Source organism: Felis catus, chromosome F2 (assembly GCF_018350175.1).
Source record: "Felis catus isolate Fca126 chromosome F2, F.catus_Fca126_mat1.0, whole genome shotgun sequence".
Lineage (NCBI taxonomy): Eukaryota > Metazoa > Chordata > Mammalia > Carnivora > Felidae > Felis > Felis catus.
The window spans coordinates 19,225,467-19,239,525 of NC_058385.1; the positions used below are offsets into that span (position 1 = coordinate 19,225,467).

General features: G+C 37.2%; 1 protein-coding gene across 1 annotated transcript in view; it reads left to right on the top strand.

The window, feature by feature from the left end:
* The window catches only part of CF2H8orf34 (chromosome F2 C8orf34 homolog), a 405,526-nt gene extending 391,773 nt beyond the window's left edge, over positions 1–13,753 (top strand). Inside the window, 2 exon segments of the mRNA XM_019822764.3 lie at positions 9,669–9,728; positions 12,816–13,753. Of these exon segments, the coding sequence (XP_019678323.2) occupies positions 9,669–9,728; positions 12,816–12,823 (68 nt within the window). The 3' untranslated portion in view covers positions 12,824–13,753.
* The last annotated feature ends 306 nt before the right edge of the window (positions 13,754–14,059 follow it).

Below are 14,059 nucleotides of genomic sequence, written 5' to 3' on the forward strand. Positions count from 1 at the left end.
TCTTGAAACTTGTTTTGTGGCCTAGCATGTGATCTATTCTGGAGTATGTTCCATGTGCATTTGAAAAGAATGTGTATTCCATTGTTTTAGGATGGGATGTTCTGAATATATCTGTTAGATCCATCTGGCTGAATGTGTCATTTTAGCCATTGTTTCCTTGTTGACTTTCTGTGTGGATTATCTCTCCATTGATGTAAGTGTGATGTTAAAATCTCTTACTATTATTGTATTACTCTCAATGTCTTCCTGTATGTTTGTTATTACCTGCTTTACATATTAGGGTGCTTTCGTGTTGAGGTACCTAAATATTTACAATCGCAACATCTTCTTATTACATTGTCCCCTTTATGATTCTGTAGTATCCTTCTTTGTCTCCTGTTACAGTCTTTGTTTTAAACTCTATTTTGTCTGACATAAGTATTGCTACCCCAGCTTTCTTTTCGCTTCCATTTGCACGATAAATGTTTTTTCATTCCTTTCTCTCAATCTGCATGTGTCTTTAGGTCTGAAATGAGTCTCTTGTAGGCAGCGTATAGATGAATCTTGCTTTTTTAGCCATTTAATTCGTTCTTATGCTTCCTCTAGTCGATTATTTATTCCCTCTAGTGTATTTTTAATTTCAGTTATTGAACTCTTTTCTCTCATTCGTACTTTTTTATGTTTTCTCTCTTTTTAAGCGTCTCACTGAGGTGCTCCACTCTTTTCTCCACTCCTTTCCCAAGTCCAGTGAGTATTTTATGACTATTACTTTAAATTCTGTATCAGGCATATTAATGATCTCTGTTTCCTTTACTCTCTTGCTGTGATTTTGTCCTGTTCTTTCATTTGGGACATAGCCTCTATCCTCATTTTGTCTAATTCTCTGTATCTGCTAAGAAAGTTAGGAAATTCTCTGTATGTTAGGAAAGTCAGCTATGTCTCCTGCTCTTAAAAGTAGTGGCCTATTGAAGAAGAGGTCCTGTAGTGCCCTGCAGTGCAGTGGCCCCTGTTCACCAGGACCTGGTGCTTCAGGGAACTCTTCTGTTGCTTTGTCTGGCCGCTTTTTCCTTCAATCCAGTCATCTGCAGTGGTTTGCTTTGCCTGCTGTGGTCAGTGGTTGGTCCTGTGGGGTTAGTGAAGCAGTCTGGGCCACCTTGGGCTTGAGTTGGGTCAGACCCAATGTTGCCAGAGCTGTGGTATCACCAAACTGCAGGATGCTCTCCCTATGTTGGCCCTTGATAAGCTTTTGCTGGTGGGTGGGGCCTGCAGTCAGACCCCAGCCCACCTCTGGGGTTGCAGTTGAACTGGTATGTGTGGTTTACTTTTCTTCTTCCTGGGGTAGGAGTCAGTTCTGTGTGGTGTTGGCAGACATGGTCCAAAGGAGAGGGTGTGGGCAGGGTGAGCTGTTAGCCAGTTAGGTGGAGAGTATTTGTATTGTGCTGGTTCTGACAAGTGTCTGTATTTCTAGGCTGGGGATTAGGGGAGGGAAGTGACACCTGTCAGCTCTGTTGTTATAGGAGAAATCTTTCAAAGATCCCCACCCTTTTAGCACAGGCTCTGAGATTAGTAAACAACAACAACAACAACAACAACAACAACAAAAATCTTCCTGTATACCCCAGGTGTTTTTTAAACTGCTGTTTCTATGCCTATTCTCAGTGGGGCTGTTTGTTATGCTGTTTTTTTAAGGGTGGGGGCTAAGTTTCCAATTGTTCTCCGTCTCTCCCAGACCCATGCCTACTGATTTTTAAATTTCAGCTGTTAAGCCTCATTGATTGTAATAACTTGAGAGAGTAAGCCCCTTTGGTTTTCAAAGCCACATGTTGTGGGGATTTGTCTTCCCAGTGTGGGTCCCCTGTGCCTGGGATGCCTGGTATGGAGTCTGTTCCTCTTTCCAATCTGCACCCACTGTGCCCCTCCCACCCCCAAAGAGTCCCAAGGGTCTGTTTGGCCCCCGACTATATCGCTGCCCTTTCTACCCTCTTCAATATGGCCTATTCTCTACACTTAGTGGTGGACAGTCTTTTCTACCAGTCTTTGGGACATTTTCTGGGTTATTCACATGATGTGGGTGTTATCCAGGTGTATCCCTGGTAGAGGTGAACCTAGGATTCTCATACGCTGCCATCTTTCCTGGAAGTCCCTGTTGATTGAATCTTGAGTCACATTTCTTTGACCTAAAGAGTACCAATTAATATTAATTTTGATTTGTGATTCTTGGGATGAATTATCTTTGTCTTAAATTTCTTTATTTCTTCTTTATTTTTGATGGGTATTTTCACTGGGTGTAAAAATCAAGGCAGCTTTTTTTTATTTCAGCACTTTGAAAATATCCTTCCATCAGTTTATTGTTTATTGTTACTTCTTCAAGTGTTTTTAAAATTTTCATTTTGTCTATTATTTTTGCAGCTTTACCTTGAGTAACCTAGATGTGACTATTCTCTGATATACCTTGGGTTCTTTGTGTTAAACATGAGTGATAAGAATGCTTCTAAATCTGTAGCTTTCGTACCTTTGGCATCTTTGGATTTTCCATATTCTTTTTCTGCCAAGTCTTTGGCTTCTTTTCTAGTCAGCTGTTGCTGCGTAAAATAATCACCCAAAACATTAGTATCTTAAAATAACAATCATTTATTTAATTCATTCATGGGCAATTTGGTCAGGGTTTAGTAAGAAAGGCTTATATCTTTTCCATGCAGCATCAGCTGGAGTGATTTAAGCAGGGGATACATTTACAAGATGGGTAACTCACATGCTTAGATGTTGATGGTCACTGTTGCCCGAGAAGTCATTCAGGACTGAAGGTCAAGGACCTTGATTTCTCTGCATATAAAACTTTCATCATGCATCTCTCCATGGCATGTTTAGGCTTTCTCACATTATTGTAGCTGCCTTAGAAGAGTGAGTATCCCATAAGACAGGAAGTGGAATTTTTCCATTCCTTAAGGCCTGAGCCTCGGAACTCACAGCACTACTTCTGCCATTTTGTTGCATATACAGTCAGAGATTTTTTTTTAATGTTTATTTTATTTTTGAGAGAGAGAGAGAGCGAGAGAGAGAGCATGAGTAGGCAGGGAAGAGAGAGAGGGAAGCAGAGAATCCAAGCAGGCTCCATACTGTCAGTAGAGCTTGATGTGGGCTCCATCTCACCAACTGTGAGATCATGACCTGAGCTGCAATCAAGAGTCAGACACTTAACTGACTGAGTCACCTAGGTGCCCCTGCAGTCACAGATTATAGATTCAAGGTTAGTGGACATGGTTCTAGCAAGTTGGGAAAAATACGAAAGAATTTGGGCAAGGGGTATGTTTTAAAATTGCCATGGCCACCTGTTAACATGTGTTAGATACTCTAACTGTATGTAAAATGTGCCCCACCTCTGTTTTCCATTCATTTGTTTCTGTGTATCACCAGGGATATTGTATTCTGATCTATGCTCAAGTTTATTATCTCTGTCATTAATGCTATCAAATCTGCTATTTAACACATATATTACAAAATTGAGAAGATTTTAAGTGCGTTTTCTTCATTGAGAGGGCTGGTTTATTTCTATTTGCCCTTACTCTTACAGTGTGACCCTTCAGAGTAGCAACCCCAAACCTAGGGAATTAAACTGAGTCACCTTCCTCAGTAAGCCTGGGGCTCCAATTTTTGTCCTGTCTGCCTATGAACCTTTTGCAAGTTGCCAGCCTCTTAGGACTTTCTTCTGCAACTGGTAGCTACCTTTAGAGGAATTGTGTCCCCAAATTCCATGCTCATTTCTATTTATTTCCTTATTCTTCTGGATATTGACCGTTTAATACCATATTATTTTGCTAGCTCCCTGATGCCTTCACAGAGGCTTTAAAAATATTTCACCCAGCTGTTATAAATGTTTCTAGTAGCTGCTTTATCTGAAAATTTTACACAACCAATCCTGGATATTAAATTTCTTACTCTGATATATTTCAGTAAATGTGGGCAAAATCAGCACATTTTCAGATAATTTCCTTTAGTTTCCATAGACTAAGAAAACATTTCTTTTTCATTACTTTAATTTGTGCCAAACATAGTGCCAGATACATAGTATATGCTTGCTAAATATTAGTAAGTTCTAAGGTTTTACTTTTAGGCTAAGCATACATCATATAAAATGGTTTCTATTTATGCAAAAAATGATGATTTATCTTCTATCCCACCAGGACTTCTTCTTGCTTCTTATTAGGTTTCTATTTACCTTTGCTTATGTTATTATTAATGACATTGTGTTTTTACTCCTGTGTGGAATTTGTTCCCAGACACTTGCTAGGTTCTCACTATGACTGACTATTGTGAGCATATGCATGTGTCATTTAATTTTCTCAGTGGGAGGCTAATTTTTTTTCTAGACATTATGATGGAGTGAGGAAAAAAAACCTAGGAGTCAGAAAACTCTAAGGTCCTCCTTCTTCCCTGTGGTTCCCAGGCTAGTAGACTGCAGAAAAGGGCTCACACTCAGATGCATCTACAGTTGCCCAGTTCTCAGACTTTAACTATCAGAGGTACATTAACTACATGGGAATAATACAGAATGCTTTCCCTCAAGTTTCTCTGCCAAACAATCTTTGCCTTTTTCTTACTAACCAAAAATAATTTATCTTTTCACTTAGGAAGCCACAGTTCATTTGTCTTATTTTTCTTAATTATTCTATGGTTTTTGCATTTAGCTTGCTGCCTCTAATATGCCTTGCAACTAGCAGAAGAGAGAAGGATTTTATATTCCTGTTATAAATGGGAATTATATTCCCATATTGGGGCCAAAAGCGTGACCTCTCCCTTAGGTGGGTTCATGGGTGGTATGATCATCTTATACAATGTGCTTTCTTATGTATTCTCTCAGGCTGGAAGAGTTCATTTCCTATCTACTAATTGGGGCACCTGCATTATTGATCCCAGCCTACCTTATTATTTCCCTCTCCTTTTTCCTCCTACTTCAAACTTAAGTGCTTATTTACCTCAAACTGAAGGGGGAAAAAATCAAGGAACAAACTATCTCCTCCAGAAGATGCTATATTTCCACTGTGTGGGCTAGACTAAAAGTTGACCAGCATAGTCTCCTAAAAGGTAGTGGAATATTTGTTATAAGGATCTGACAGGAAATTGTAGCCTGAAGATAGGCATTGTGGGTGAAGAAACTACTTGTGTAGGCATAATAAAGATGGTATATGAAAAAAAGTGGAGTTCTATGCATGGAACTTCAAGAATGTGGCATAATAAATCTTTTCACTGAGAAAGTTAGCATATATTCTAATAGATATATAATTTAATAATGAATTAGGAAAATTGTCACATTAGGCTAACATAAAATAGAACTACAAAGTCTATTTGAGTCATTAGAATTCTATTATTCCATTTCTCCTTAAAGCCTATTATGAGTAATTGACATTTTAGGCTTATATAGAAACACATGCATCTTCAAAAGAAGAGAAAATGAAAGAGGACTGACACTTATGACATTTTTGCTGGTAGGGGCTATGTAGCATCTCCTTTAATCCTTGTGACAACTTAATATGTAGGTGATATTCCTCTGCTTTTACAAACTCAGATCTGTTAAGTGTATCCTGTCCCAAGGATACATAATTAATAAGTGCAATTTACAGTCTAGCTCAATCCAAGGCCATATGTTCTACTCCAAAATGTCATTCCATCTCTATAAGCTAAAAAAAGGAGGGAGGGGGAATGTGTGCATAGAGAGTATCAAGAGAGGAATTATTTCACCGGACACAGAAAGAGTTTGTATCATAAAGTGCTATAAAGCTTGAAAATAAGAAAAAGTGACATATAAAGAAACAAGCAGTAATACATTTGGCCAGAAAATCTGCTTTTAATATAAACTTCAACCTTGATTTAGTTAAATTTACGCTGTGTTCCAAATTGTTATCCACAGGCAAAGTCATCCAGAAAATTAAGGGAGGCATACGTGATAAACATAAAAATTAAAATTTTGACAGAATAAAATAAATAACGTTTAGTAACTACATTAAGCGTGTTTAAAATCTCATAGTTCGATATTAAAAATAGAACAACTGTTCAAAGCATGCTGCCAAATTTCTTCAGAATGAGTTGTTTTGAAATGTTGACTAAATATCCCAAAACTATATATCAACTGCAGTATAATTAAACATTCTTCAGACCAAAAACATAGCTTTTCTTTATATTCTTAAACATATGTTATATGTGACTTTCTCCTTCGTATTAGGACACAAGGAATTATCCATTTGTTAACATTTAAAAAAAAATTCAGCAAGTTTCTGCTAGTTATGCCAGGCTTTATAATTTATAAATTGCTTCCACGTATTTAATCTCCAAAACTAACCTATTAGGGAAAATTTCTTCTTAATGTTCCTATTTTATATTGTAATTATTCAGCACATATTTATTTAAAAAATATTTGTATATTCACTGTTGATTTACTTAACAAATAGTTACTGAATGAATTGGAGGAATGAAGGAATGAAGAAATTTAGTTCGTCTTGGTTAAGTGATCCTTGAAGATCCCTTGAGGAGTAGCCAAGCCTAAATCTCTATCTTCTGATTATTCAGGGAGACCACAATGTCTAGCAACACAGACAAATAATAAGTGGTTTATCAGTCTACACAACAACCCATGATGTGTTCGATGACATTCCATATGTTCAGGGTATTGTTCCTCAGCAGTAATGATAATTCAATCAGAGTCGCAATGAACACAGAGCATTAATGCAATATTTACATCAGTCCCTACGTGTCATGTGGGATCACTGCCTGAGGTGATTTGTGTGGCTGTTTTTTACCGAATTAACCTGTGCCTATGGCATTTAAGAAGAAAATAAGCAGGTTCTATGCTGTAAACAAAATATTATCTTTATTTCTAGACTTTATGGCTACTCTTTTGCTTGCTTTTTCTGCCCCCACCAAAGGAGCTTCATTTCTTACCTCCCCATAGGTATGGGGAGTAATGGGCCATCCTCTGGATAAGCTGTGCTGTTTCACAGAGGGAAGCAGTGTAAGGCTGGATACCTAAGTCAGTTGCCATATAAGAGTAAGGGTCATGCAAAAAGTTCAGTTCAGAAACTTGAGATCAGTTAATTCTGTCTTTTATTTCTGTTATCCTTGGCCACTTTGCCTTGCCCCCCTGCCCCTTATCAAAATAAAATCTCCTCATGTATTTGTTTTCTTAAGCACTGTGGATGTATTTCCCAGATTTTTCCACTGTGCCCTATGGAACTGGAATTTTATTTGCAAACTGATTGTCTGGCAGTGCTATCCAAAGAACACTCTTCATGCCCCTCCTTATTTATATTTATTTATTTATTGGCCTTATTCAAAATGTTTCCTGGAAGACACAGCTTCCCTTATAGCCTTTCCCAGGGGAAACTCTCTTTCAGTTGCCCTGTGTTAAGCACCATGAGGTAGCATTACCATTCTACCTGAAATTCCTCTCCTTTATAGGCACATGCTATTTGTCTAGCTGTCCTGTTTCTTTCCTTGTCACTGTAATCCTACCAATCACGCCTGTTCTTTCATGTGGGGTGCTTACATTTGAGTCATTGCTTTTCTCTCTGCACCAATCTTATCATTAAGAAAACTTAACTCCTACTTATCCACTGTCTTACTATTATAATTCTTTGGCCCTCTCAAATGTAGCGATCTTCTAAGGCAATGTATTTCTTATTCTCGTCTAATGTGAAATAGCATCCAACTCTAAAATCTTAGACTACTGTAATGCATTCTCTGTCCCAAACCTTCTACCCTTAAGATTATGTATTTCCTACTAAACCTACACTTCAATTTTATTTTCGTACTTAGACACTTTGTTACTCCTTCTCTTCAACTATACGCAACTACATCTGGCTTCATCCTTCACCCAAAAGTCCATGCCATACAGAACAGTGATACACAAAGTGCGGTCCACAAACCAGCACCATCAATATTAGCATCCGCGTCTCTGGAAATTACAAGAAATGCAACCCACAACAACTAAGTCAGAAACTCTGATAGCAAAGCCCAGCAACCTGTGTTTTAAAAAGTCCTTCAGGGGCGCCTGGGTGGCGAAGTCGGTTAAGCGTCCGACTTCAGCCAGGTCACGATCTCGCGGTCCGTGAGTTCGAGCCCCGCGTCGGGCTCTGGGCTGATGGCTCAGAGCCTGGAGCCTGTTTCTGATTCTGTGTCTCCCTCTCTCTCTGCCCCTCCCCCGTTCATGCTCTGTCTCTCTCTGTCCCAAAAATAAATAAACGTTGAAAAAAAATTAAAAAAAAAAAAGTCCTTCAGATGATCCTGATACACTTAAAATTTGAGAACCACTAAGAGAGATCATTAAATACATCATTATTTTATTCAAAACCCTTCCATGTGTAAGATTTCTAAAAGTTTATCAAGTTCTCCAGCTTTATTCAGCATCCATTTTCCACATATAATCACCACTTTTGATCCAAATTTTTCTGTAGTTCCTACTTATCTGAATTTAAATACTGCAAAACTGTGAAATGCCTACTGCTTAATGACTCTTGCAAAGGTGTTTCCCTTATAACCATCCTCCGTGGGGGATCCTGAGCTAACTTACTCAAAGTCATGTATATACACAAGGGTGAAACCAGAATTGGAACTCAGGTGTGTCTGAGTACAAAACCCATGCTTTTTCAATTTTGCTGCTGAATTATGTGAAACAGCAACTGTACTGATATGAGTCTTTCACTCCAGTTGGAACAGAACTTACCAATGGATCTCTACAGATGTCTTAAAAAAATGAATTATATGAAAATCTATTATCAACTGATAAATATCAAGTTATGTAGGACTTCTAAGAGCCTTTGATATGCTGGTGTATAAATTTCGATCCTCCAGAAAGCAGATATGGTATGTTTCTGTCCCAAATTCCTTAACCAAAGAACCGTTTTTTGTGGATCATTCATAACAACACCATGCAGGGCGAGCATTCCAAGATCTGCTTTAGAAAACTTGGACTTAATCTATTTCCTTTCTCTTCAGGAAATGTGAATTGCTCATGTCCCTTAATCCCTTCATTTCATCTGCTTTTATCCTCCATTCTATTTCCCCACTCTTTTAAACTAGAATTCTCTTTGCCTTTGTCCCACAAGCCACTGCTCTTTTCCCTCAGGGATGCATTCAGAGGAATTACATTCAGCATGTGATGTTATGTGCCAGGCATTATGAGTAGAGTGTATATGTATTTATATGCACTACTTTTATACATTTCATAATAATTTTGTGATGATGATGTTACATTGCAAATGTGATCGCGTAACAACTCTGTGATGTATATATACCCAATCCTGACTAAGTTGTGTGAGGATAGCGACCGGAATAGCAATCCTTTCCTGCCTAACCCATGCTGGCCTTAAGAAATGAATGTGATTTATGTGAGATCTTCTTGAAGTCCACATGTATATTCACAACACTATCTGGGGGCTGGAGGGCATCTTGCCCTAGAATTTATTTCAAAATCAGCAGAAGTTTAAATTGAAAATGACCAGCGTATGGAATAAGAATATACATACCATGAAGCAAGTTAACTTATATGTAATTGCAGCTCACTATACACTGTAAGTGTAGTTTTTTGATATTAATTTTGATTACCCGGCACTAGAAATTGTTTAAACTGCTAGGAGATTGTGTTTAATAGATTTTTTTTCCTGGTCCAGCATATTCTCTCTTTTTCTTTCACTGTGCAGGTTCTGCTGATCTTCTCCTTTGTGTCCCATGCTCCTCTTGTCCTACACTGGTCTACTCTGGTATGTTTGCTCAGGGCACTTAATACCAATGTCAGGTAATTATCGGTGCTATCTTCCACTGCTCAAAGTTTGGATTTGTTTAATGTACAGTTCTCATGGCCTATCATGAGAAAGAGGCTTCCCTCCTACTCTGCATAATGTTTCCTTTTTCTTTTTGTGATATTCTATGGATCTCAGGCTTCTCACGAAGTCTGTATTCTCCTGTGCTGAAGTGAATTGAATCCTTCCTCCTTGGCAGGAAAATCCACTTCAGATATATTTGAGATGAAAACATGTTCCCCCACTGTGAAGATCATGAACTTTGTGACACCATTAAATATATCTTGGAGATACAGAATCTCAGAACAATTTTACATCCATGGGCATGAGGTTACTGTATGAACTGGATATGTAAGATGAAGAATTTGCAGTTTCTTCTCCCACGTATGTCACAGAGAGAAGCAAAAGGTTGAGTTTGTCCTTAGCAATAACAGAATCACAGAATATCAAATTTTGAAAGAACCATCTGCTTCTCTCCCAATTTAATGCTGATCTCTTCTCCAGAATGCCCCTACGAAATGAGCATGCAATCTTCACTTGAACATCTTGAATAATAGGAAGTATTCTACCTCGTGTGGCTGTTCATTCAGTTTTATTCTGGTCTAATTGCTCATCAACCTAATATTGAGAAATCATCTAAAGAGATAATTTCTGCAATGCATCGCTGTGTAGTTAGCAAAATATTATGTTCATTGCGCATGTTTTATAATAAAACAAAAAATGTTTTATATTAAAACATGGAAAACATGTAGAAAAATGTGGACAGCCCAACGACCAATAAAAGATGATTTATTTAAAAAGTATAGCAATCTATATAATGGAATACTGTACATCTTATGAAGGTTGAGATATATATTCATTGGATAAATACATATATTTATACTGATAGTAACTGGATCCATCTATCTATATCTATATATATTCTGTTGTGGAAACATTTTATAATACTGTTACATGAAAAATGAGTTACAAAACAGTATATTAAATATAATTCACTTTTTGTTATATACAATGGATAGACGCATACACGATCATATATTTACATCTGCAGAATACTGTCTGGATGGTTACAAACAAAAATGTCTTGAAAAGATATCTGTATCCCCATGTTCAGTGGTATTATTTACAATAGACAAGATATGGAAAAAAACTAAGTGTCCATCGACAGATGAATGGATAAAGAAAATGTGGTACACATATACAATGAAATATTATTCAGCCATAAAGAATGAAATTTTGCTAATTGCAACAACATAGATGGAACTTGAGGATGTTTTACTAATTGGAATAAGTCAGACAGAGAAAAACAAATACCATATTATCTCACTTATATGCGGAATCTAAACAACTGCAACAACAAACACTAAGCTCATAGGTACAGAAAACAGATTGGTGGTTGCCAGAGTCAGGGATTGGGCAAATAGGTGAAGGTGGTCAACGAGCACAAACTTCCAATCATGAAGTAAATAAGTCATGGGGATGTCACATACAGTATGGTGACAAAAGCAGACAGGTAGGCAAACAGTAATGCTTAAGTTGTACAAAATGTTCAAAACCTACTTTCAACGAAATTACTTTCTGTTGCTCCAAAATCTGGATCCTTGTAGTTGCCTTATTTCTGGTTCTTTCTGTAAAACAGACAAAAATTTTATCTCTCGGGGCGCCTGGGTGGCTCAGTCGGTTAAGCGTCCGATTTCGGCTCAGGTCATGATCTCGCAGTCCGTGAGTTCAAGCCCCGCGTTGGGCTCTGTGCTGACAGCTCAGAGCCCGGAGCCTGTCTCAGATTCTGTGTCTCCCCGCTTCATGCTCTGTCTCTCTCTGTCTCAAAAATAAATAAATGTTAAAAAAAAATTTTTTTTTTAAATTTTATCTCTCTTCCACATAATAATTCTACCATTGTAGGAACACAAAAACCATGTTGTTCTCTTCGTTAGTCCTTTACGTGTTCTTTGTATGACTTGCAGGTATACAGCCCTTCTACCCAAGAGATCTGAATAAGTAAATCATTCATCCGATTCATATTTAATAAAGAGCTCCAATGAAACAGGAACTACGCCAGAGAATGACATGTCACTATCATGTGACGAAATCACACACTGAACATTGTTTACATAAAAGACTCCTGATTATCGTTATATAGGCATTAGGGTGAGATCAGTGCACGCAGCAGGAGAATTCTACCTTGACTAGTGGTTGAAGGGGCCTGAGAAAAGTGGTTTTTAAGGCTAAGTCCTAAAGGAGTAGGAGTTAGTTAGATAAAGGAGTTAGCTGGGGTTGGTTGGAATAAGTAAGGCATTCCAGAAAGGGAAAAGTGTGTGCAAAAATAACTGGACTCCCTTCTTTCCTCTCTTTCTTCCTTTCTCCTCTCCCTCTTTACCATCAAACAAATACTTACTGAGCAAACACCATGTGCAAAGTATACTTTCAAGTCCTGTAAGTAAGTTGGAGATTCATATTTTTCTTTCAAAGTATTTATGGTCTGGTGAGTGAATCAGAAATATTAAATATAGCTCAGGTATGAAGCAGAAGAAACAGGTATTATCAAGTATTCTAGGAGCATGGATATTTCCCTTGCCCTCCTATCATAGTCTCCTGGGGAAAAAAAAAATAAAGGAATTATTTTCAGTCAAGAAATATGGGCACATAGTTCCAGTGCTGAAGAAAGGACTTGTGCAGCCTAATCTATCTTATGCCTCTCTAGCCTTCTAAATTCAGCTTTCATAATTCCTTTCAAGATAGTAAATGTGTACACACCTCACAAGTATTTCTCATTGGCCATATTTAGAGAGCAACCATTCTATTTTAACCGTCCAAGATATCTGTAGAATATCTACTTCTAATTATATATACAAAAAAGGTTTATACAGATTCCAGAAATTGATATCCTGGCAGCAAAATCCAGTTGGTAAAGGTAGGACCTAAGGTCAGTGCCATGGTAAAAGTTCACACAGGGTATAAGAAAGCATTAAAGTCCCTAACTTTCTTTTTATGCTGCACTGTAGAAGTATTATTAAGCACATTATCCTTTGTTTTGTTTCTCCCCTACAGGTCTGTGAAGCAGGCAGAAGTTCCAGGTGGTCCTTAAAGAAATTGCAATTATTCAAATCCTTATGTATAGTTCTAATTTTATTTACTATGTGTAATCACTTAGAGAATGGTTATTTTTATAATATCAATAATAAACAAGTACTCTTGTAACCAGGGGGTGCCTAAAGGTGTAATCAGAGAACACTAACCCTGGCAAAGGATTCTGGGGTGGTCAGGATGTCTGCTGCCTTTTGACATGGTTAGTGTCCTGGGTTTAGATTACTTTATACCCAGTTATTAAGATTACTATTTGATACATTAAATATTGCCTGATTCAAATAACTTTGCTTAAAATTTTTCTGTATTTTAACTTGTGTAGGGTTTTCTACTTCTTATATTTTTATAATATTTTCTCATTTTTTAGATTAATAAACATTATACTTATCCACATGTGCCAAGATGTGCCATTTAGGTCTCTCTGGGAGTTAGCTGTTTGGTATCATCACCTGCCATGTGTGTTTTGTGCAGCAGCAAGAAGCATATTCTCTACCACTGCTCCTTCCTATGATTATCTTCCCTGTTCCTATCAAACAAATAACTGATATGTTAATTTAATAAAGCAGATCAATAAGGAATGAAATGCATGCCCCAGATCATATGCAATGAAAATTGTTGGACCATTTATCCAATTATTGAACCCAATTAAGGTTATCCATTTTGCATTTGATGTATGCTTGCTTCTGGAATATATTCTGCACTGAAGCTAAGTGAATGGATCTAAGTAAATCTATTGAGTATCTCTATTGTCTGTTTTATCTTATCTGTCTGAACAAATACCTTATGTTTCTGAACCTTTAAAGGCATATGGTTAAATTATAATATTGCCTGTATTACTGTGAAAGAAACAATGTTAAAGGCAAGAACATGGCTAAAGAATAAACAAAGAAGTTCTGATTGTATGAATGGAGTTACATTCCTAAATCAACTAATATAATAAGTTTTCTTACATTAACATTTTCATGTGCATAGAGACTCAATACTAATTTTCACAAACGTTACTGTTTTTTATAGGTAGAAACAAATTAAAGGCTTAAAACAGAGTACATTTTTACGCAGAAAAGAAAGTAGGCAAGAGAGTAAGTTTATGAGAAGAGAACACTCCTCTATTTAAAAATCCTTGTGATAAAGAATATCTTCAAAAATATTTAACTGAGGATCGAAATGTTTTCTCTATTAGGGATAGTCTTTCTTTAATATATGTCATC